At 42.2% G+C, this 25,066-nt stretch overlaps 1 protein-coding gene across 2 annotated transcripts in view; it reads left to right on the top strand.

Moving 5' to 3' along the window:
• Mtmr10 (myotubularin related protein 10) overlaps positions 1-25,066 on the top strand; it is a 53,055-nt gene that overhangs the window by 12,028 nt on the left and 15,961 nt on the right. Inside the window, exons 5-12 of one of the 2 annotated variants that reach the window (XM_021167676.3) lie at positions 559-701; positions 8,202-8,292; positions 14,061-14,241; positions 18,535-18,622; positions 18,703-18,791; positions 19,887-20,017; positions 21,106-21,175; positions 21,712-21,782. In XM_021167676.3, the coding sequence (XP_021023335.1) occupies positions 559-701; positions 8,202-8,292; positions 14,061-14,241; positions 18,535-18,622; positions 18,703-18,791; positions 19,887-20,017; positions 21,106-21,175; positions 21,712-21,782 (864 nt within the window). Of the gene's footprint in view, positions 1-558; positions 702-8,201; positions 8,293-10,150; positions 10,297-14,060; positions 14,242-18,534; positions 18,623-18,702; positions 18,792-19,886; positions 20,018-21,105; positions 21,176-21,711; positions 21,783-25,066 lie in introns of those variants that run through there. The other variant, XM_085841677.1, reaches the window with a different exon arrangement.

Raw genomic sequence — 25,066 nt, 5'->3', positions numbered from 1 at the left:
CATAGGATATTGGGAGCTACTTGGGAGGCTGAGGCAGAAGGGTCACTTGAGTTCCAAAGCTCAAGTCTGGCCTGGAAAGCACAGTGAGATCATTTCATAGAATGGAATGGGCCTCTAATGGTTGATTGAAATCCAGAAGTATTCCTTAAAGGGCCAAGGTCTCAAATATTTGAGTTGGAGTTTTATTTCTGTAGACAGAAATAAAAACTTTTACATTTACTCCTTTGTAAGTCCCAAGAACTCAACTGAGAATCAAGACATTCTTGTAAAATGGAGATATAATTTTTTTTAGTTTATAAATTGTATTGTCTTTTTAATTAAAAATTAAATCATTAAGTGTATCAATGCAAAGATACTCTAAGATATCTCCAAACTCAGAGTTAGAGCCAACCTTCCAAAGTTCTAGGAGCCTCAGGCAGCTATGAAAAGGCAGGACCCCAGCAATGGATCTGCTCCAGCAATGGCGGCATGGTACTCATCTCTGCTGAGAAGCAGTTTAGAACTGTAAATGAGCACCAGGAAAGAACTTTGTCACTTTTATTTCTTCTTCTTCTTCAGTGAATGACCACAAGAGGAAACAGAAAGTCCTAGGTCCCAATCAGAAGCTGAAATTCAATCCAACAGAATTAATTATTTATTGTAAAGATTTCCGAATTGTCAGATTTCGCTTTGATGAGTCCGGTCCTGAAAGTGCCAAGAAGGTAATGCTGTTAAGCTGTATTGTTTCTGAATTCTACACTATTTCACCACTTTTAATCAGTGAAAGTTGCTCTTTACATAGAAGTATTCTTCATTTCATTTATTTGTTATGTATGTATATATACAAGCACACATGTGGCTGTCCAAGGGCCAATTACTGTAGGTGGGCTTTCTTTCTACTATGTGAATCCTAAGGATAGAACTCAAGTTCTGTGGCGTAGCTGGAAGCACCCTTACCTGCAGAAGCCTCTCCTGGCCATGTGTGCATGTCTTAATTGCTTAGGAGTTTTAGAAGTTATTATTAGCTATCTTCAAGTAAAACTAAAGCCAAACATATTAAAGGAACTATTTTCCTGTATAAGTTCATAGATACTTTAAGGTAATCTGGGTATTTTTTTTATCAGCTGCTAAAATATCAAAGACTCATATGTCTATATATACATATACACACATACACATAAACATATATGCGTGCGTATGTATATATAAATATGAAGAAATGAGTATATTTCCTTCTTTATGACCGCTACTAGCCAGTTCCTTTTTTGGCTGAAAAAAAGTTGGAGATCTACTATCATTACAATTAGTAAGGCTTTAATTTTAGGATAAGAGAACTTTCTGAACAAAGTAAAAGGTAGACTCTGGCTTCATACAGATTGGGTAAATGGGTAGGTGTAGGAGGGGCCTAGTGGTTATTGGTAGTTTAAAGAAGCCTTAATGAATTCATCTGGAATAGGTGGTACAGGGGCAACTCAAGGCCAGATGCTTTTGATTGACCAGTTTTCCCCTTAAGAAATGTTTCTTATTTATTCGTGGAGTAAGTCAAGAGCAGAAACCATTTCTTTGGTTCCTTGTTTTAGCTTTGCCAGGAGAATGAAGCCTGGAGGCCACCTGCCTCTCTGTTCAGTTTGATGCAGAAGACATAGAAAGAAAGCTAAGAGAATCCCTAGGAGAAAGGCTGCTCCTCCATTAGCAGGCACAGAGCAGCAGTGTCCTTCCCGATGGCCTGGGACTGAAGCTAGGTTACCATGGGTGCTGTTGTTTTCCATGCTCAGTAGACTGCAGGAAAATTCCTGTTGTTGCCAGTTAAGGCTGTCAGAAATATCTCAAGGCAGCTGGCTGTCCTCACATCCTCTGGTGAGGAGGTGGCAGATGTGTGGAACGCAAGCATGAGATAGCTCTCTAAGAATGCATGGCTGCTGGTGCTGACCTGAGTGACAGCGGTGTATCTGAGCAAGTGTCTTTATCCACAGTTGACATAACCATCTATCATGAACATTCAGCCTGGTAACTTTAAGGGTCTTCTCAGTGGTGGGATTCTGCTGTTTCTGATTTTGTCATTTTACATTCATTGTGCCTGTTCTTATATAGAAAGATTTCAGGACTGATTAAGTAAAATACTGCATGTAAAATATTTAACCAAGTCATTTTCTCAAGCTTAAATATACGCTCATAATTTCATTGACCACAGAAGCTAGAAGCAGTGAAAACTTGATCATTGTGATGCACAGCTTGTTGAGAGTAGGGTTCCCACAGGACTCATGAGATCAAGTGAGAGTGTTTTACCTTGAAATCCAGAGATGGCCTAAGTTTCTGTCAGAAAGTTTAAAGCTCTCTCACTCTTACTCTATTTTTCAGATGACGAGTTCAGTGAATGGAAGTCATAATCATTTTGGTTGTTCTAGAGAACTTGTTGGTTATGTTTTGGTGTGTACTCTGTGAGGAAGTTTTCATTTTTCAGTTGCTCACATTCTTCTGGGGTGCCATGGTTAGAGTTTCTATTACTGTGATGAAACACCACATCCAAAGCAAGTTGGGGAGGAAAGGGTTTACTCAGCTTATACTTCTACATGGTAGTCCAACACTGAAGGAAGCCAGGACAGGAGCTCAAGCAGGGCGGGAACCTGGAGGCAGGAGCTGATGCAGAAGCCATGGGAGGGTGCTGCTTACTGGCTTGCTCCTCAAGGCTTGCTCATCCTGCTTTCTTATGAGCACAGGACCACCAGTCTAGGGTTACCCTATTCACAGTGGACTGGGCCCTCCCCTACCGAACACTAACTAAGAAAATATCCTACAGACTTTCCTACAAGGAGATCTTATGGGAATATTTTCTAAATTGAGGCTCTGTCCTCTCAGAGGACTTTAGCTTGTGTCCAGTTGACATAAAACCCTCCAGCACAGGGTGTGTTGGGGTTGGGGGTATAGCTCATTCACACTGTGCTAGATTTTCAAGCTGGGAAAGATAGGCAAGCTGTAGCTTCTTTCCCTAAAGAGTGGGGATTTAGTCAAGGTGGACAGGAATGGTTGAGTGTGCAGGGACAGTCACAGCGTGATGTACTGTGCCCGTGGACAGTCACTGGTGAGCAAGCACAGGAAGTGCCTGTAAGTTTAGGGTACCCATCCCTTGTTTGTGGTCATTGAACTGTCCCTCCACCCAAACAGGCCAGGCCTTTTTATGTTTTCCCTCAAAGCCTAGCTTCTAACAAAAATCTTTTGCCACAGTGTCTTTAAAAAAAACAAAAACAAAGTATTACCTGAGGCTGGAAAGATATATCACTTTTCTTTTGTGCAGTGATAGGAAAACTGAAGGGAAAAAGGGAAGCAGGGAATGAAGCTGAAGAATTTTCCCTGGTTTACATGTTTTGAATATAGAGTTATATGTGGGTACCAGAGCTTACTGGGCTTTCTTAATTTATTTTTATGCATAGAGTGTTTTTCCTGCATATTTGTCTGTACCACATGTGTTCCTGGTACCTTTAAAGGGTGGAAGAGAGCACTGGATCCCCTGAAACTGGAGTTACTGCCATGGAGTGCTGAGAATCAAACCTGGGTCCCCTGGGAGAGCAGCTGGTGCTCTAACCACCATCTCTCCAGCCCTTGGGTTTTTCATTTCAAGTGAAGGTTTTTGAGTCAGTTCCGTGGGAGCTAACACCATGGCACATACCTGTATTCCCAGTTACTTGGTACCACGCAACCAGAGGCTCTAGAGTGAGTTAGGGTCAGCCTATGCTACAAACTGACATTCCATCTCTGAAAAACAATGAGTCCTGCATTTTCAGCTGGGCATGACTGTGTGTATCTATGGTCCCAAAGACAGGCTGAAGCAGAAGGGTTACCTGACCACAGCCAGGAGTTCCAGGCTGGGTAAGCAGCACAGTGAAACCCTCTCTAAAGTCAGAATGCAGTGAGCGTCAGTGGGGAAGTGAAGGCTGTTTATTTGCTTCCTGGAATCTCTAATGCTAAGTTCCCTATGGAAACGCTTTGACTTTTGTTAAGTTCTTTTTAAATGGCTCAGATCCATACTTGGCATTCTGTGTTGCGTGAACCATGGATCAGTTTTGAAATAATGAAAGGGCTTCTACTTTTTGTTTGAAATAAGAAGGCTCAGAATACTTGATAGCTCACTCATTCACATTTTGTCAAGTATTGCCCTAATAATTGCTGGCTGTCTAATTGGCTCTCTGTCAATTGTGTCATGACTAAATTAGGTTAGTTGGTGCAGCTGTAGCATAGCACTGCTCATCTTTGCTATTCTTGTGCTGTCATGGGAAATAATGGAATAACTTGGTGAAGGTCTATCCATAGGAAGGAGTTTGAAGATACATAATTTGACATTTTCCTTATAGCAGCTTTGAACCACCATTTCCTTTGGATATACCCTTGCTCAAAACTGAGATATTTTAAAAAAGGGATTTTTATTACAATATTTAAGATGATCTTTAATGATTTATTACTTTAAAAATACATAGGTAAATTGATGAAAGGTTATTGAATTAAATATCTGATGACTCTGTTTTATTCTCAGTTACAAATACATTTCATTAATCTAGTTAAAGAAAGTGGCTGGAGAGATGGCTCAGTAGGTAAAATGTACCCCTGCTCTTACACAGTCCCCGAGTTCAGTTCTGAAGACCATGTGAGGCAAGCTCATGACTGTCTATAATCCCAGCTCTAGAGGCTCTCACGCTGTCTCCTGGTCTCTGTGGACATGGCAGGCACACACACACACACACACACAATTAAAAAATAAACAAAAACACCAAAAGGGGAACAACGTTGGAGAGGCAGCCAGGCCTGGTTAAATACCCCGGCGTTTGGGGAGAAGGAAAGCAGGGGATCTACAGGCAACCTGAGCTACATAGTCAAACTCTTTAAAACAAAACCAAATCAAAGACCAAAGCCCTCAGTACTGCCCTGTGTCTGTGTGGGCTAGGGTCAACCGCAGGAGCTAGCTACCTTTTTCTTTTTTGTTTTTGTTTTTTTTTGAGATGGACCTAGAGCTTGCCAAGTAGCAGACTAGGCTGGCTGGCCAGTGAGCCTCAAGGACCTGCCTGTCTTCCCCTCCCCACCTCTGAATGACACGTGGCCTCCATTCTTGCTGTGGTTTGGGAGATCAAACTGGGCTTTATGTCTGAGCAGCAGGCATTGTATGAACTAGCCTGCCCCACTGGCCCAGTTTTCCCAAGCCAGTCTCACTCTGTAGCCTTGGCTGGCCCGTAAAGTGGCAATGCTGTCTCAGTCTTCAAAATGCTGATGTGATTGCAGGTGTGAGCACACCTGGCTGGCTGTCATTTTTGCCTGAAACCTGACACTCCTTCTTGGCATTAAGCCACGGGAATGTAGGAAACTCTGTTTGCAAATGTGATAAGCTGGAAATTAATCATCTCTTGCATTTGATTTCTCCAGTGCTGTGCTTCCATTGAAGATAAATCTACCTTGGGTTTTTCCTTTGAAAATTATTAATTAGGGAATATTTATATAATAAGAATAACTTTACATGCAAACAAGATCTTAAGAAGTCCCTTACAAGTAGAAGCTAGAAATTCGAGCATAGGCTTTTAAAACAGTGTGTTGGGAAGAGTGCAAAACAATGTGCATCTGGCTTTCTCTCTTCTTGGCAACATGACTGTCCTCTTGATAGGCAAGTGTACATCTCCCTGTGCCAGACAATAATCTATGCATGCCTGCAATTACAGTTCTGAACAGCAAATTCAGTTTCGTCTATAAGCTCCCTCCTTATCAGAAAAGCAGCTGTCATGGAAGTCACTGAGCCAAGTTCCAATTTCACAATATTACTTATTGTCTTTAAGTGTACGGCTATTTGACATACTTGCTTCCTAAGCTAATGTGCCACTGTATCATTTTAAGGGAGCCTTAGAAACAGGCTGTGTTGGGTTTTGCTTTGCACACAGGCTCTATGCTCTTGTGCTTCATAAACATACGTTCCACCATCAGTGATCTGTGAATTTCTCCTGTGTAAAGGGGCATATGCAGCTTTCTAATTTTATTAGAAAACACAGTAGACTAGTTAGTGGTGGGTAGCACTTTCATGGTTATCCCAATAACTGATCTGTCTACTGGCATGTTCAGTGCTGTCATCACTAGACACAGTGCCTGTCTAGAAAGTCACAGGTGATGCTACAGCATGCACAAGTTTCAGCTTCTTGAGCTCCAACAAGGAAAGTTTGGTAAGAATCATATTGACCAGACATGGCTGTTTATACGTAAGGATGGCAGGCTGAGAGGAGCAGTGAGCATACAGAGGATCAGGCAGAATGTATGCGGGCTGGCCATAGGTGACTAAGGGAACCTTGGAAAAGTAAGAGTTTTCTTGTGAAGGCGGCTATGCAAATGACATGGAAACCAAGTTCACTGAGCAGATTGCCAAGACAGACAAACAATTAGCAAAAAACACAGTTTAGAGACAGTAGTTAAGTATAAATTTTTAGAATTCAGAGAAGTCCATAGAGGTACCATAAGATATTTCTGGCTAGCAAAATAGAGCAGTCATAAAAATTTCATAGTGAAAAATACAGTGTTTGTATATGGAGTAAACCTGGTGCCCAAAGGAATAAGAAGAGATGCAAACTTTGTCGAGGGCATAGACTGCAGAAGTCTTTGCTGCTGGAAGTCCTTCAAGGAAGACTGTCTTAGTTTCTCTTCCTGTTGGTGTGGTAAACTACACTGGTGTGATAAACTACACTGTTGCTGTGGTAAACTACACTGGCCAAAGCAACTCGAAGAAGAAGGGTTATCTGGCTCACAGTTGTCACGGTTATAATCTGTCCTAGCAGCAAAGTCAAGTCACCAGGAGCTTGGAGTAAGCATCAGCTCCCATCATACCATAGTAACGAGACCTGCACCTGCACAGTGCAGGATCCCTTGCCCAGGGAATGGTTCTGCCACAGTTAAGATGGACCTTCCCAATCTAGCCTATCAGGGCATATCCAGAGTCTCATTCCAGTTAGTCTGGGTTCTGCCAAGGTGACCGCTAACACAAAACAATATACAGATTGGAGTACAGACTAGGAATTGCGAAGAGGAATATGGGCAGTCTTATAGAATTGTAAGTGGGACCTTACAGGATGCTCTGTGTTTGGGAACAGAGAAACCAAGGCAATAAACGTTTTAGGGAGCTTTTCCTTTAGTTAAAAAAATCTAACCATAAGTTTTGGCTTCTTGGTTTTATGTTTTGACTCTTTATGATGGGAAATGTTATTATCTGGAAGATGCTTTAAAATATAGTTTAAGCCACAAGCTGACAGATATTTAATGGTTAATAGATTTTTCATCAACTCATTCCAGATACCACTACTATGAAATGAGCTAACAGTTAACTTTTCTTATTTGAAAAGCGTTTCATTGTTGTTTAATCTTCACACCTCAGTTATAAACAACCACTTTGAGAAAGGCCATCTACCCTTCTTGCTCAACACACATCTCGGATGTCTTTCCCTCTTTACTCGGTGGTGATGGTCTCCTTCTCAGTCTCTTTCACAGCTTCTGAGCGTGGGGCACTGTCTTTCATTCTCTCTAGTAGTTTTTGAGAATAATAGCATTTCCATATACAGAGTTCCTTTGAGGCCAGGCTTGCTCAGTTGTTAGTGTTAAAACAGCACAGGAATCTCCATCATTTCACAGATTAGGAGACTGAGGCTATGAGAAAAGAAACAATTCACACAAGTCCTAGCAAGTGCTTATAGAGCTCTGACTTCACCGTGACTGGTCAGTTTGCTGGCCATGCTTGTCTAGTCTCAATCCATTTCACTTTCTACATGTGCTTCTCTGGGCTGCCATGTCTCTTACCTCTATCTAAATATAGATTTTGCTAACTTTAGATTTTTTCCAATCCACTGAAATTGAAACTTGGGGTCTTGTTGTTGTTGAGTGGTTATTATGTTTCTGTCATTCTGGAGAATGCTTCTTTAGCCTTCAAGTTTTATTTACCAGATAAAGTTCTTCCACTTACAAAATGAACTCAGCAAATGTACTGAATACTTACAGCATACTAATTAAAGATTAAGCATTGTTGTGGGGACAGAACAATGAATGAGATACTTGGCCTTAAGTAGTTCATTCATATTCTAGGTCAACAGAAAGTCATGTAAATAGTATCCATAGTCACTGCCCCAGGATAACTCTCCCAGCAACCAAGGCCTTATTGTACATTTCATTTAAGAAAGTGTGTTAAATTCAAATTCTAAATGTAGAATTTTTCCTAGGTATGCCTTGCAATAGCTCATTATTCCCAGCCAACAGACCTCCAGCTACTCTTTGCATTTGAATATGTTGGGAAAAAATACCACAATTCAGGTAAATATGAAAATACTAAATATTGTGACTAACTTTACATGTGTCCACTTTATTTGTATGTTTGTTAGTGTTTTAATGAGTGTAGGGTTATTAGCTTTGTAGCTGCTAAGAAATAAACACAGTGCATAAAAGAGCCATTCTCAGAGTTTCTTGAGAAACGACCACAGTCATGAGCACCAGTTTACAGGAGTCCAAGCACCTATTTCACCTGTAGGCACTCATTTGTATTTTATGCTCAGTAGATCTCTAGCTATTTGTATTCCATAGTTGAATTTTAAAACTGACAGAAAACCAAAAGATAGTTGAAAACCACAAACTTTCTGGCAAAATATGATTTTTATAAAAAAGCTAGAATGGTTAAACCCTTTTAGAGAACTTTGTTAAGATTTCCAAAATTCTGACTTTCTGTTCTGAATAAGATCAATGGAAGGAATATGAGCATTTGTCAAAAACTAGAAACATTCTAGGCAATATTGAGGTAACTAAATGATTTTCTCCACATATCTATGTTAACTCTGACATCGTCAAGAACACTTAGATTCAGTCATATAACTCCATTTTAAATAGTGTGTTCCAGATAATGTAAGTGCTAACACAGAGGCCATGGATCGATCTCCTGTTAGCCTCCTAGTAGGTTAGTGATTGCACAGTGACGGCTGCCTGAAGTACACATCCACCACTGTTCCAGGAAAGAAGATTAATGAAAGGTCTCTCTACTCCACCATGCCTAGGGCAGTGGTTCTCAACCTGTGGGCCACACCCTCTGTGGCAAACTGCTCGCTCCAAAAGTATTTATATTCATAACAGTAGCAAATTTCAGTCATGAAGTGGCAGTGCAAATAGTCTTATTGTTGGGGTCATCACAACCTGAGGAATTGTAGTAGTGGGTCGCAGTATTAGGAAGGTTGAGAACCACTGGTCTGTCTGCAGTTTATAGATTACTAGTTGTACTGAACTTTTGCATTTCTTACCTATAACCCAAGGTAGTAATTTAAATAACCTATGATGCAAGCATATTCCTGTTTCACTGTGGTACTGCTGCATTAAATGTGCTGTTAGCACTTGGGACACAGATGCTTTAAGTCCATCTTCATTGCTTTGAAAGGTACTTATCACACTCTAGAAAGGACACATGAAAATAATGTCTCAGAACAGCTTTCAACTTGTACTTCATAGAAATTGGATACCACAAGTATCTGTGGCTTAATTTTTCTTATCCACATGCATAGTAATTACAGTTTAGGCTTTAACAACAGTTATTTTTTGAAGTTGATATTTTTATGTAAATTCACTTCCTATCTAAAAACCAGACATACATCCTTGACAGTCAGCTACAGAGCAGTAATCACCAAGCTCATTGTGAGATACCCCATTTCCAGAGAACAGCTAGTGTGAAAGTTTCCAGAGTCAAACAAAAAAAAAAGCCTGCTTCCGTTTGTTTGTGGCACAGCCCACTTCTTCTCACTACTTTTCTGCTAGGAATAATTCGGTAGCAAGATTATGACTTTTGCATAAATATGGTGGCTGGGCTTGTCAAGTACAGCCATGCAGCTGGTGACCTGATGCCTGCACTTACTTTTGAGTCCCACCTCCTTCATTTCCTGTGGGTGTCTCCAGCCTATGAAATTTGAAGTACTTTATGTTTTCTTATAAACTAGTCCCTCTTACTTTCTTATAACTGGCTGATTAATAATTACTTAAATTTTTAAGGAGTACTTTTTAATAGTACATCCTCTCTAAGTTCTCCTTCAGCAAATCTTTCATAAGCATAGTTCTGGCCAAAGCTGTGCTCAGTTTCCTCGAGGGTAACATCCTGTGATGTCCTTCCATGCTCTTACAGAAGCATGAGCTGCATCCCTAAGACCCAAAGGAGCCTGAGCTTTGCATGCCCTGCAGTCACAGTTCACTAATTTGTGAGTGAGAGATGCTCAGTTACCCTCTCTTGACCCTCTGGATGGCACCCTGACTCAGTGGCTGGATTAAAGAAGCCCCTTTTTCAGGCAGGTAGGTGACAAAGGTGTTTCCACCAATAGGATCTGAAGTTGGAGAGAGTTCCCTGCAATTCCCTGGAGAAAAGCTCCTGCTCTCCTAGGTAGTGTGAGGTCTTCTGTGTCAGCATCACATGAGTCAGAACCATTTCTGAAAGGATCAGTAGCCATACACACACACACACACACACACACACACACTTCAGTGAGTATCCTGAGGTGTAGGGCAGTGTGCACACAAACACCTCAGCAGGTTAGCACAAAGGAGAACACAGTTCTGCCTCTCTTATTTTCAAAGAAGCTGAGGACCTCACCGTTCATCAGTCAGATTGTTATTAGGCAGATGGTGTTCTAGAAAAGTACAGATTCACCTTTGTTCCAAAGCTGGCAAGGTGTCAGATTTTGCTCTGGACTAGAAGACCTGCAAACTTCATGAAGTTATGTGCAGGCTCGATGTTAGCAGCTTTCCATTACAACAGACAGCTAAAAATGCACTGTAGTCTAAAGCTGCCCATTAAAGCATGTACGCTTTTAGTGAACTTCATGACATTTGTTGCTTCTAGCAATAGAATTTTAGTATTTCAGAGTTTGTTTTAAATGCTTATTTGAAAAAAAATACGTAGTATGCAACTATTTACAACAGTGTAGGAATTGTCAGTTTGTTGCTTGGGAACTAGTGTTCTCAGTGTGACTATAAATGATGTGATCAATCTTGTCTCTTGAATGCTAGCTGCCAAAGCAGCAGACTTGCTGGAGGGGCCTGCAGCAACAGAGCCATGCTGGCTCCCTCACAGGCTCTCAGGGTCTGCTGGAGGGGCCTGTAGCAACAGAGCCATGCTGGCTCCCTCACAGGCTCTCAGGGTCAGAGCCTTCACTAAGAGCAGCCTCAGTATTCTGAGGTTACCTAGTCCCTTCCTTGTGACTTCTAATTCCCACTGTATATCTTAGTGGTAGGCTTTCTTTTCATATACTGTTCATTTTTTCTATCTTTCTTATTATGTAAGGCCAGACTGGGTGCCAGTGTGGTCAATTACATACAAGCTCTAAAATAATGTCATCATTCTAGGGCTAGATTTCTGAAATACTGTAGAAAATGCCAGCCTCAAGAAGGCATAGTGCCTAGGTTCATTTAGTCTATTGAAGAGCTGCGTTGTAAAACCTCAGTCAGGTAGCCATCAGGAACTCCAGGTCTCCTAATGTGACTCTGCTGGACCAGCTTGCTGCTGTGATCGCATGGATAGAGCAGGCCTTGGGGATTTTTAGGAAGCATTAGAATTTGCAGTCTGTGCCATCCTATTATTATCACCCACTGCGCAATGAACTCTCTCCAGAGGAGGCTCAGAGCTAATGACAGTGCAGTCCCAGCTGTTGGGAAACCTGCAAAATAGTGCAGATACATAGAATCCTAAAGAGCTTTCACTTTATGTTCAAAACAATCTGTCTATTCATCAGTAGGCCTAAAGATCTGATCTCAAAAATGGGAGAGCATCCTCAGTGTGGCTTCAGGAGTTAAGAAAACTAAACAAGAACTCAGCTGCGGATTTGCTGCTGAAGTTCTCCCCCACCCCACCCCAGATGAGTTCTCTGTTTATATCTGTGTTTTGGTTTCGTGGTGGTTGTCCTGGTTAGTGGCCAAACTCTGTGCTACAATGCTGAGTAACGGCAGAGCTGGAGAGACGGTGCCACTTCTGTCCTTGGTTTTAATGTTAATGCTGTTTGTTGCAGGTTCTAAATAAACTTGATAACTCTTTATCAAGATGAAAAAGATGTCTTTTTAAAAAAAATGAGCCCTACCAAAAGTTTTTCTGTACTTACTGAACCAGTCATGGGTTTCCCCCTTACATTTGTAACATAAGTTGCTTAGTTCTCTGGAACATTGTATTGAGTCACCTGACAAGCCTGTAAGTCCGCCAGCACAATTTCTAGATGATATGGTCCATAGAGAAAGTACTGAAGTGGAGTGGGATGTGAGGATACAGGACAGTTAGCATGATCATCTCTGTCAAACCAGCTTAAAATCAGACTCACTAAGTCTAAAGTGGAGCCATGTAGGGGGTAAAATTCAGACTTCCTAACCACAGCACATCAGACTCCTGGTGATCTAGACTAGTGCTGTCCAGTGGTAGAAGTATCTCTTCTTCTGCATTGTCCTATAGGGGACCCACCAGCTCTGTGTGGCTACTAAGCATTTGAAATGTCCTTAGTGTACCTCAGTGATTAGCATTAGTTTTTAGTTCATTTTCATTAGTTCATTAGTTTAAGTTTAAATGGGCTCTGTGGCTGGTGAATGCTTCCAATGTCAGGTAGCACAGAGTTTAGGCCTCATGTACTCTATAGCTGCTCTTCCACCATGTCTGGCTTTCCTTCTCTAAATATGTGGATTTCCTGAGGCTTTACCACTGTCCCAGGCTCTGCTCATCATGTCCACCTCCTCCTTCTCTGGCAACTCTTGAAGTTTCCCTCAGGATTCTGTTCAGATGCTGTCAATCAGGACAGCTCTCGTGGTCATCCTTTCTGCATCTTTATTGCACATAGGTTTTGGTGCTCATTGTTTTTGTATCTACCCACTACTGTCTTGCTGCTGCTTTCAGAATAATAGGTAGAAAACTTGCCTTTTTGTTCTCAGGACTTAGCTTATCATAAGTTCTTCAGATGTGTCTGCCCCGTACCAGGAGTTAATAATTAATCACTGAGACTGAGGCTCGGAATGTCCGTGTGATAGTTAGGCATCAGCACAGCTACGAGAGAGAGAGCTGCAGACAGTGGGAACCTACCGTTGTGCAATGGATCTCTGTGTCCCACAGAAGCCATTTAGATTAGATTCTTTTGAAAAAGGAGCATCATTGAAAGGTTGGGGTGAGACACAATATCACAGAAGCATTATTTTGTGTGAAAACACCATTGAGTTTCATCTCGTCAGGACTGTCAGCTTAGGAACTGCCACTTAAACCTGTGGCAGTAAGACGCTGGGCCAAGAAGGGTTTTGCCATCACCCTAAGGCATATCAGACTGGTTGGCACAGCTCCTCTCCTGATGTTTTTCAGGTGCTCCCGGGCTCTAGGTACGCTCCTGTCTTTGGACACATTTTTTTGCTAAGAAGTGAAGTCTAGACTTCCCTCTGACACACCATGTGGGACAGGGCTGTGGCTTTTAATGACGTACAAGCAGCTCTGTCAGCTTCTCAAGTTGAATAATTATACAAAGCCAAGAATCATTTAGTGAGCAGATGAGATGATGCTTGAAAAAATAAAATATTTTGAGGACTTGAAAACTGTTGAGTGAATCCATGCACCCCTACTTCATAGTGGAAAAAGTAAGCAGATGGCAGATTTCCCCTCAGTTTGGAGCAGTGAGATACTTGAGGCTCAGAAATAGTTTCCATAATTTGTTAGGAATGGGAGAGACTGAAAAGTAAGGGCAGTCAGTGGAGACAAATATGGGCAGCAGGCTTTTGTTCATTGAAGGAAGTACCTAGTAGAAGAATGAACTGTGTGTGGCACGGCAGCGTTAGCAGCAAGTGGGATGGGGGAAAGGCTTCAAAACCAAATTGAAGACTTGCTCAAGACCTGCTCACCTGCAAGCATGCAGGAGATAAAGCCAGTAGAAGATGAGGACAGTAAAAGGTGTCTATACAGTAGGAAAGTGCTGGGTGAAGACCCGGGTGGATTTTGGACACAGAAGGTCACACATAGGGCATGTATGTGATAGAAGACAGAGCAAGCAAATTCTGGGTGAGAAGGGAGTAGTTCAACAAAATTAATAATATTGCCTTTCCTATAGCCAACAAGGTTAATGGAGTATCCTCAGGAGGTGGAGGAGTATGGAGTGGAGCTGGCAGTACCGGCAGCCAGAGGACGCCACTGTTCGAAACTTACTCAGATTGGGACAGAGAGACCAAGAGGACAGGCGCTTCTGGGTGGAGAGTTTGTTCTATCAACGAGGGTTACATGATATCTACTTGGTAAGTCTTATTTAACTTATGCATAACACACACACACACACACACACACCTGGAAAAGACTTCTGTGAAGAATAGTCTAACTCCACGTCCATTGATATAACTAAATTGATAAATTTGCCAGTTTTGGTTAATACCTGCTTTAAATGGGGTTTAAAATAAAATTAAAAAAAAATAAAGTTAAGGCTTTTGTAATATAAGTACACCATCCATAGCATTGAAAAGCTGTTGACAGTAGTTCGTTATTAGTGTCAGTGATCTAGTGAGTGTTTGTTTGCAGTTGTTTTTACAACTGTCTTTTCAAGTTGTCTTTTAAACTGTCTTTTAAAGAAAGTTTCACTCTAAATTTGAGTGATGTGTCCCATAGGTTTTTTTATTTTTATTTATTTATTTTAATGGTTTTAGAGCTTTATTGTAGAAAGGCGGAGAGAAAGAGAAAAGGTAGAAGGAGAGAGGCTGTCCGTGGCCACGTGGAGAGAGGGGGAGAAAGAGAGCTAGAGATAAGAGTGAGAGGTAAGAGCTTAAGAGCCCCATAGGCTTTTTACCATACAGTGTTCTTGTCTTACCTCTATCATACCTACGCCTGCCTTTACAGTTAAACCAGGGTGTGGCTCTGTGGCGTTTCCCACAGTCTGCCATTACTGGTTTTACTTCTGTGCTGTTCTTTAACATGTTCTTCTGCATCGTGAGGAGGAATTGGATCAAGCCTCAGTGTTCTTGCAAGAATTCTTCAGGTGGTGCTCTGTCCCCTGGGCATCCCATCCAGTCTCTGGCTTGCTTGCTGTATCTCCTCCTCTCTGTCCCTCTCTGCCTCCCCTTGGTCACTGTGTCTCTGTGTACTTAAGTGATGACTGACGGACAGGCCCCAAGGGTTGTCTGTCTGTTTAATCTGTCTAGTGTAAAGTTCCATTTTTTATATCATGGTTTCAGTGTCCCAAGTAGTTTTCACACAGTGGAGGATGGCTGCATGGGTCTGCTATCTATGGTTACTTCTAGTTATATCCTAAGTCTGCCATCTGTCTACTTTCTATCAGACTTTATCCTTCAGCTCTAAGTATCATGAACTAAAGTTCAAATAAAAAACCAAGATAACCCAGGCGTGTTGGTGCACGCCTTTAATCCCAGCACTCGGGAGGCAGAGGCAGGCGGATTTCTGAGTTCCAGGCCAGCCTGGTCTACAAAGTGAGTTCCAGGACAGCCAGGGCTACACAGAGAAACCCTGTCTCGAAAAACCAAAAAAAAAAAAAAAAAAGTGACTAGGTACTGGAGAAATTTTGAGAATGCTTTGAGACCATTGAAGTCTTCATTGGCTTATACTCAGCTTTCTTGGGGGCAAAATCATGCTGCCATTTACTGGTCAGTGCTGTCGAGGGACCTCCTCGGTGTACGTGTCTAGGTAGGTGCTTTGGATCCTGCCTTCTTTCCTTTGGATTTCACTGTTCGTCTTTCCAGCATGTGCCGCTGTCTGTCCTGTGAAGCACATGGTGCAGCATGGTTGGGCCTGCCTCTGTCTGCCTGCTGGGCTGTGTGGAGGAAAGAAAAGAGGTAACACAATCACAAAGGAACTCACACAATATGTATTCACTGATAAGTGGATATTAGCCCAAAACTTAGGATACCCAAGATATAAGATACAATTTGCTAAACGCCTGAAACTCAAGAATAATGAAGACCAAAGTGTGGACACTATGCCCCTTCTTAGAATTGGGAACAAAACACCCATGGAAGGAGTTACAGAGACAAAGTTTGGAGCTGTGATGAAAGGATGGACCATCTAGAGACTGCCATATCCAGGGATCCATCCCATAATCAGCTTCCAAACGCTGACAGCATTGCATACACTAGCAAGATTTTGCTGAAAGGACTCAGATATAGCTGTCTCTTGTGAGACAATGCCGGGGCCTAGCAGACACAGAAGTGGATGCTCACAGTCAGCTATAGGATGGATCACAGGGCTCCCAATGGAGAAGCTAGAGAAAGTACCCAAGGAGCTAAAGGGATCTGCAACCCTATAGGTGGAACAACATTATGAACTAACCAGTACCCCGGAGCTCTTGTCTCTAGCTGCATATGTATCGAAAGATGGCCTAGTCGGCCATCACTGGAAAGAGAGGCCCACTGGACATGCAAACTTTATATGCCCCAGTACAGGGGAATGCCAGGGCCAGGGGAATGGGAATGGGGTGGGTAGGGAAGTGGGGGGGGGTATGGGGGACTTTTGGGATAGCATTGGAAATGTAATTGAGGAAAATACATAATAAAAAAAGAAAAAAAGAAAAAAGAAAAGAGGAACATGTTTCAAAGGGCAGGGAACTTTCCCACCAGTAACTGTGGTCTGGAGAGTGTCTGGGCGAAGAGGGTAGAAGAGGAAGACAGTGAGGGCCGGGAGCTTCTTTGCAGCGTCACGGGCTGTCTTGGGCACTATTTTATTGCTGTGAAGAGGCACCATGACTCAGCAACTCTTACTATAAGAGAAAGCATTTGATTGCGGCTGCCTTACAGTTTCAGAGGTTTAGTCTGTTATCATCACAGTGCGGAGTATGGCAGCATGCAGGCAGCCACCGGACAAGAGCTCAGAGCTACATCCTGATCTGTAGGCAGAGAGAGCAAAACTGGTCTTACTGTGGGCTTTAGAAACCTCAAAGCCCACCCCCCAAGTGACACACTTTCTCCAACAAACCCATACCTCCTCATCCTTTTCAAATAGTGTCACTCCTGATGGCTAAACATTCACATATGGGCTTATGGAGGTACTCTTGTTCAAACCACTACACAGGGCTTTGGTTTAGTTTGCCTGCTATCTTTTTTTTTTTTTTTCCCCACAGCCTATCAAGATGTATATATACACAGGAAGATGCTTCCTAGACAGTGAATATGAATTTGACAGTCATTCTAGGAAATACTTTAAATTGCTCTGTATTTTTCTCATGGTCAGAATTTAATTTTATGAGGACTGTGCACATCACACACATACACTCAGGATTATCAGTACCTCCTTAGACGGATGCAGTGCCATCCAACCAAGTGGAGATAAATGTGCTTCATTCTGGATGGGGGCCACAGAACACATCACTGTGTCACAATTACGGGACTTTTCTTCCTTTTAAAGAAGTCGGTGGTGGTGGGGTGTATGTGTGCATGTGGAGGCCAACAGCTTCCGGTATCATTCCTCGGACTTTGTGCACCATTTTATTTTGAGATGGAGTGTCTTGGTTGGTTAGGCGTGGCTGGCTGGCTAGTGAGCTCCAGAAATCCACCTGCCTATGCCTCCCCAGCCCTGGGATCCTAAGCAGGTACCACCCATGCCAGCTTCGTCCATGGCTTTGGGGACGGAAGTCAGGGCCTCGAGCTTCAGTGGAAGAAGCTTTACTGCCTGACTTGTCTCCCAGCTCCTGAAACTAAGATTTTAGTTTTAAAACAGTGGGTTTCATAGTGCCATTTTCTTACATATGTGCCATTGTATATTGTTCTAAATCATTCCCAACCCCCACATTCCTCTCCAGTTCCTCTGTCCCCCTCTCAATGGTTTCTTCCCCCTAAGTAATGCCCTCTTGCTTTCATGTCATGTGCATTCCTTTTCCCTCTTCCCCACTCCCTTAACACATTTCATGTTTCATTTCCCCCATGGTCCCCTTCCTAGTTCCATGACCTTCACATACACTCCTCATAAATCTAGGTTTGATAGGAAAAAAATGTAGTATTTGTCTTTTTATGTTTGGCTTGTAACACTTAACAAAATGATTTTCAGTTCAATCCATTTTTCTGCAAATGTCATGATTTCATTCTCCTTTGCTACTGAATAAAATTCCACTGTGTATATGAATCATATTTTTATTGTCTAGTCATCGGTGATGGGCAGTATCTTAGTTAGGGTTACTGCACTGTGATTAAACACCATGACTATAAGCAACTTGGGAAGTAAGGCTTTATTTTGCTAGTACTTCCACATCACTGTTCATCATTGAAGGAAGTCAGGACAGGAACTCAAACAGAGCAGAGACCAGAAGACAGAAATGGAGGCTGAGGCCATGGATGAATGTGGTTTGCTGGCTTGCTCCTCATGGTTGGCTCAACCTTTCTCATAGCGCCCCGGACCACCATTCTAGGACTGGTACTAACCACAGTGGGCTGAGTCCTCCCACATCAATCATCAATCAAGAAAATGCCTCAACAGTGTGCCTGCGGGCCAATCTGGAGGAGCATTTTCTTAGTTGAGGTTCACTCTATTATGACTAGAGTTAGAGTGGATGTAGGTGAGCACGAGACTCATGCATGACCTGTTTCTCTCCCTTCTAGCCTTCCAGAATACTTTGTCGTGCCAAGTTCACTAGCAGACCAAGACCTGAAGATCTTTTCCCATTCCTTTGTTGGAAGAAGAATGCCAGTAAGTGACTTCTGTTGGGTGTCATTGATGCTGAGGTCCAGTTCCTCTCCAGTTAAGTGAGGATTCTGCTTGTCTTCTAGTTCTGGTGCTGGAGCCACTCTAACGGCAGTGCTCTTGTGCGGATGGCCCTCATCAAAGATGCGCTGCAACAGAGGAAGATTGACCAGAGGTAACTGAGATCAGTGTTTTTCTGAAAAGAAGCAATAAGCCTCTTCCTAAGTGGGAATAGTTGGTATCACCACATATTATATATAACAATTACCATTTTGAAAACACTGAATATAGAAAAATGATCTTTGTTTGATAAAGCATTTGTCTTTGACATTGAAAATACAATGATTTCCATTTTAGAAATTTCAGGATAAATTAAACTTCTTTCAATTTTCTGCATCTTGTTTAGGTCTATGAAGTCAGAGTAGCTTAGAAAATGGTTTTAATGGGTCTGTGCATACAAGTTCAGCAATGTGTATAAAGTCAGCAGTAACCTCCCTGTTACTAGGAGGAAGCTTCTCTTGCTTGCACTCATAGCTGTGTGTTTACAGTTGACCAGTTCTCAGTGCCCAGGATCCTCAGCTACTGCCCTTGTTCCTTGCTGGGGCTGCATCCTCCACGGCTGGTTCTCATGACTTCTCCTTTTGATCTGTATTCCTTTCTGCAGAAGGACACCAACGACTGGCTTTAGTAACCAGCACATTGATATCATCTCTAGTTAGCTTGATGTCTGCCATGTGGACACCTTTAAGGCCCTTTAAACTTTATGTCTAAAACTGAACTAAAGGATCTGCCCAGCATGTCTTCTGGCCAGATGCCTCTGTCTTTCTCCCATTTGTCCACTTAGTTTTCCAGAAACGTTATAAACCCACGTACTGCCACCCCCAGCTTCGCCCCATGTGTGTTACTGGTGCAGTCATTTTCTCTTTCTATGTTCCATTTCCTGGGCTCCAGCCGCCGGAAAATGACCTGGTCTTTTCACTCTCCCAACAGGGCTCTTCTCTCCTGGGTCACCTTCTTCATGATCCTCCACGAACACTCCTCACCCCACCACCTTGTCCTCTCTACCTCTTAGTTCTGAGGCACCTTACATTCCATATGCTTTATGTGCGATAGCCGTTTAATTACTGCCTGTCATCCTTTCTAGGCCCCATAGGCTGACACCATTGTATGATTATCCCAGGAAGTATAGAGTACTTTTGACTGTAAATGTCTGCTGTTGAAGAAATGGATGAAGGTTACTATGGATACTAAAGGATTTTGTCTTTACTAGGATCTGCAATGCCATAACTAAAAGTCACCCACAGAGAAGTGATGTTTACAAGTCAGATTTGGATAAGGTGTTGCCCAACATCCAAGAAATACAAGCGGCATTTGTAAAACTTAAGCAACTGTGTGTAAATGGTAATGACATTTTTATTTTTATTTTGTGCCTGTATCTATTTCTATCTATCTCTATCTATCTATCTATCTATCTATTTATCTATCTATGAATGGTAATAAAGAATTATGTTGGAACAATCAGGAAAAGTGATGTTCCTTAAAAATATAGAAGATACATCTAAGGAGAGACTCAGTCCCTAGAAAATGAAGTCTAAATTTCTCTTGGTTTTGGAGAGGTAAAAACCACACCTGTTAAATTCCCCCAAATCCTGAAGGCTATAGACTACCTTAAAGAAGCGTTTGCTCAGCAGACAGATGTAGCTGAGATCCCAGTGCATAAGCTGAACTGCAGGATGAGTGGCTCAGCTGAGCGGGGACTGTATGTGAGCCCTTAGAGTTCTGCCCCATAGACTCGGGGTTGCGCTTTACTCTGAGAAGATGTCTCATGGAAGCATCTTTGGAGTAGAAGGCCTGTGGAGCACTGGCTTTGTGGCAGGTCTTGGATGATGAGTAGGCCTTGTTATGGTAGGAGATCTTAGCAGTGTGTGGCCTTGAGTGGTTATGTGCACCCTGGGCAGGGCAGTGCTTGGTCCAGGGCTACATGCACACAGAGGTGACACTGGCAGCTGTGAAGGCGAAGAGACATGGGGAAGATGGGACCTGGGGCGGCAATGCTGTGACATGGGATCTAGTCCAGGCATTGCTTTCTGTGGAGCCAGGACTCACCAGTCCAGCTGTAGCTGGACTTACCAGGATTTCCTTGAAAATGCCAGACGGTAGAAGACAAGACTTGAGGGAATGCTGTCTTCTGCTTCAATATAGAACCGTAGCACGTCACCTTGGTGCAGTGGCCCATGTCTATGACTTCAGCATTTGAGAAGGTGAAGAAAGGAGACCCAGAGTTTTGAGTCCAGGCTAGGCTTCATGGCAAGGCACTGTCTTCAAAAAACAAAAAAACAAGAATCATAAGCATGTCTTCCTAGTGCTGACTTCAGTAAAAGTGTGTGCTATTTCCTCAAAGCTAATTGTTTAATGTTTTTGGGATATTGCTTAACTCTGATGTTGACTGTATAAAGCTAAGTTTAACAGTATTGTTATATGTAATGCAGAGCCTTTTGAAGAAACGGAAGAGAAATGGTTGTCTTCACTGGAAAGTACTCGGTGGTTAGAGTACGTCAGGTTTGTCGACTTTTCTTTTTTACTTTTTATTTTGAAATAATTACAGGCTCACATGAAGTAAAAGATAGTAGAGGTAGCCACGTGCCCTTCACCTAGCATCCCTCAGGGTTATCTTATCTAGCTGGAGGGCAGCATCCAGCCTGACCACCAATGTTGCTATCATCTGTAGATTTCATTAGTGCCCACCCTTCAGCCTTCTCCCCAGTCTTCCCCTGATCCCTGCCCTCTGACAACCACTACTTCATCCTTGCCTCTAAAGCCTTGTTTCCTGAACATTATGTAAATCAGCCTGTTTTGTAATATATGGTTGGTGAATTTCCCTGATACTATTCCCTAAAGAATCATCCTGTTAATACCAGAGAGCGCCATAAAAATAAAAGTGTAGTGTGTGTATAGACAGGATAATGAGCTTTGCTTGATTTTAAGCACTTTTAAAATATATTTATGCAGGTGGACAAGACGTCACAGCAGGCAAAGGCATGTGTATATGGTAGAAGCTTGATATCTAACAGTGTTTTTTCCTTCTTTCTCTTCAGGGCTTTCCTTAAACACTCAGCAGAACTTGTATACATTCTTGAAAGCCAGCGTCTCTCTGTAGTCCTGCAAGGTAATTAAAATCATTCCTGAGAATACTACAGGAGTCCACTGTGGCTCCTGGCTGTTCACATTACCATAAGTCTTAGCTGTCTCTTCTGTCACAGTGCTGCCGTACCACCCGGCACACTGCAGATTGTGACTGTGTCCTGTCATGCTGGACTCTCCCACTTAGTACGTCTTTCCTCTTTTCTGGGAGAATGGGTCCCCATCCCTGACCTGACTGATATTCAATGCTAATTTGGACAAGGTATCCTCTCTAATCTTGCTATTTCTTATTCACATTAAATTGTGAACCTAAGGAAATAATTAGAAATGAAGAATTCAAATGAAATAGACAATGATTTTTCTCCTCTTTACAACTGAGTGCTCTCATCTTATTGGGAATGAGCCCGGTCTCTCCATGCACATAGGCTTTGGGAGTACTGAGCCTGCTTCACTAACACTTTAGTGTGGTTTAACCCATTAGTTGGGGTATGATGCATATTGAGCATACTGGTAACTCAGTAAATAGAAAGCCTCGGTATTTTGTTTGTGACTGTGGCCGCACAAATGCAGTGCCACCCAGGAGATCTGAGGAAAACCCTGAATGGTGGTTTTTGCCTTTCACTTTGGACAGGGCTTCTTTTGTTCATTGCTATGCACCGAAGGCTAACTGGCCTGCAGGCTTCCAACCCTGCTGCTTCTGACTCATCTCTCAGTAGGGGAGCACAGGAATTACAGATGCCTGTCCTACCACTCTATCTGGCTTTTACATGGGTCCTAAGTACAAACTCACATCGTTCTGTCAGTGATAGAAATTTTCATCATTCCAAAGGTTGTTTTGTTTTAAGAGGTGATGGGAACAGTTGAGACAAGATTTCACTATATAATCTTGACTGGTTTGAAACTTGCTGTGTAAGGCTAGGCTGGTCTTGAACTCACAGAGATCTGCCTGTGTCTTAGCACCAAATCAGTAGGCTACTTTCTGTCTCTGTAGATATGCCTTTTCTAGATAGCTTATATAACTGGAAACACACTGTATGTGGTCTTTTGTCTCTGGCTTTATTTATCTAACAAGTATTTATGATTTTCATTCATGTCATATATATGAGTGATTTTTTTTTAAATTGATCCCATTGTTTGTAAATCAGTTTATGTATTTCCCTGTTGGTGGGCATTAGGTTGTTTCTATATGGGGACCATTACAGAGTGTGCTGTGTGGAATAACCACACAGTGTGTTTGGGATAGTTTTATGCTGGTGAGTTATGTAGCATGTTCACCTTGTTAAGAAACAGGCAAACTATGTTCTAAAGTGGCTCAGTAATTGCAGTTGGGGATCACAGTTTGTGCACCAAGTCAGGTCTGGTCACTCATCCTCAGTGAGCCAGTAAAGGGTCAGATTAAAAGTGGAAAGTCTCACAGCACTTGGGAGGCAGAGGCAGGCAGATTTCTGAGTTCGAGACCAGCCTGGTCTACAAAGTGAGTTCCAGGGCTATACAGAGAAACCCTGTCTTGAAAAACAAAACAAAACAACAACAACAACAACAAAAAAGTGGAAAGAATTTCTGAGTTCAAGGCCAGCCTGGTCTACAAAGTGAGTTCCAGGACAGCCAGGACTACACAGAGAAACTCTGTCTCGAAAAACAAACAAACAAACAAACAAACAAAAAACAAGACAAAACAAAACAAAAACAAAAAAGTGGAAAGTCTGGAAAGGACTTATTCAGTGTGACCATATTGGGAAGAGGGACAGAGATCCAGCAAAAATCCCTCAAGTCCATTGGACTGAGTCCCGAGGTGAGATAGTGTTTAAACAGGGCGTGCACAGCTAAGCCGTCCAGTCAAGGTGTGCTCCCACCCAGCACTGACCAGCACTGTCTGAGCCTCAGTCTCATCCTGTACAGTGTCTGACAAGTTGTTAGTACTCTGTGAAGTCTCTCCCTGGGAAACAAGCTCACCCTCTGACTAGCACCTTTTCCTCCCCGGTACAAGATTCCTGGGGAATCTCCATTTTTCTGGGGTCTGATACTCCGATCTAGAGACACAAGTGTCTCTTTAGACTATCTTCACCTGCCAGACTAGTTACAGCTGGCCCACATTTTCCTTCTCAGTGTGGATGAGGATGCCGGCGTCCACACCCTTACAACTCTGTTGGCTAGCGTGCCCCGCTCAGGCACAGGTGAAGTGGTGCTCATCAGTGTGCTTTTCCTTTCGTTTCTCTATGGTGTTTCACCTGCTGTTGAGTTCTAAGACTTAGGTATGCATTCTGGATACACTCTCTTTTAATCCTACATGATCCACGAGCATTTTCTCCTACAGTATCCTGTCTGTTCATTCTTTTGTCTTTTGAAACACTAATTTAATTTTTTTGAAGTATAATATTTCCAGTTTTAATGGATCATATTTTTCTTTATCATATTTAAGAACTATTTGCCCAACTCAAGGTCACAGAGGGACATTTCCTTATGTTTTATTTTATAGAATGTTTATAGTTTTAGCTCTTAGAATTTAGTCCTTTGATCCATTTTGAATGAATGTGTGTGTGTGTGTGACAGAGAGAAAGATAAGAGACAGAGAGAGAAGGTAAGAGGTTGAATTATCTCTTTTATGTGGATATTATGTGGGTCATTTGTTGAAAAGACTTTTTTTAAAGGTTTATTTATTTATTTATTCATATGTAAGTACACTGTAACTGTCTTCAGACACTTTTTCTCTCCAGCCCTGCTTGCTCCAGCCCTGCATACTCTGGCCCAATGATTTATTTATTTATTTATTGTATGTAAGAACACTTTAGCTGTCTTCAGACACCCCAGAAGAGGGCATCAGATCTCATTATGTGAGCCACCACGTGGTTGCTGGGATTTGAAATCAGGACCTTTGGAGGAGCAGTCAGTGCTCTTAACTGCTGAGTCATCTCTCCAGCTCCTTGAAAAGACTTTTATTTCTCCATTAAATTGCCTTGTTTTAATGAAAATCACTGAATGTAAATGGCAAAGTTTATTTTTAACTATTTTACTCCGTTGAGCTATGTCAGTTCTTTATGCTACTACCACATTATCTTGAGTGCCATAGTTGTTCAGCAAGCTTTAAAGTTGAGACATTTAACTACACAACATTGTCTTTGGAACTGTTCCAACTACTCTGGGTTATTTATATTTCCATGTAATTTCTAGTGTTTAAAAAAAGGCCCACTGGAGTGTGTAAATGACTATGTCGGTTATAGATGAGTTTAGAGAGGATATGTCTAGGAGTCCTCCAAACTGTGAAGGGAATGCCTCCCCATTTACTCTGATCTTCCTTCATTTGTTAGCAGT

This window comes from Mus caroli, unplaced genomic scaffold, assembly GCF_978045245.1.
Source record: "Mus caroli unplaced genomic scaffold, Mus_caroli_1 scaffold_8, whole genome shotgun sequence".
In the NCBI taxonomy this organism is placed as follows: Eukaryota; Metazoa; Chordata; class Mammalia; order Rodentia; family Muridae; genus Mus; species Mus caroli.
The sequence above is the reverse complement of the archived record's forward strand: the minus strand, read 5'-3'. Positions and strand labels throughout refer to the sequence as shown.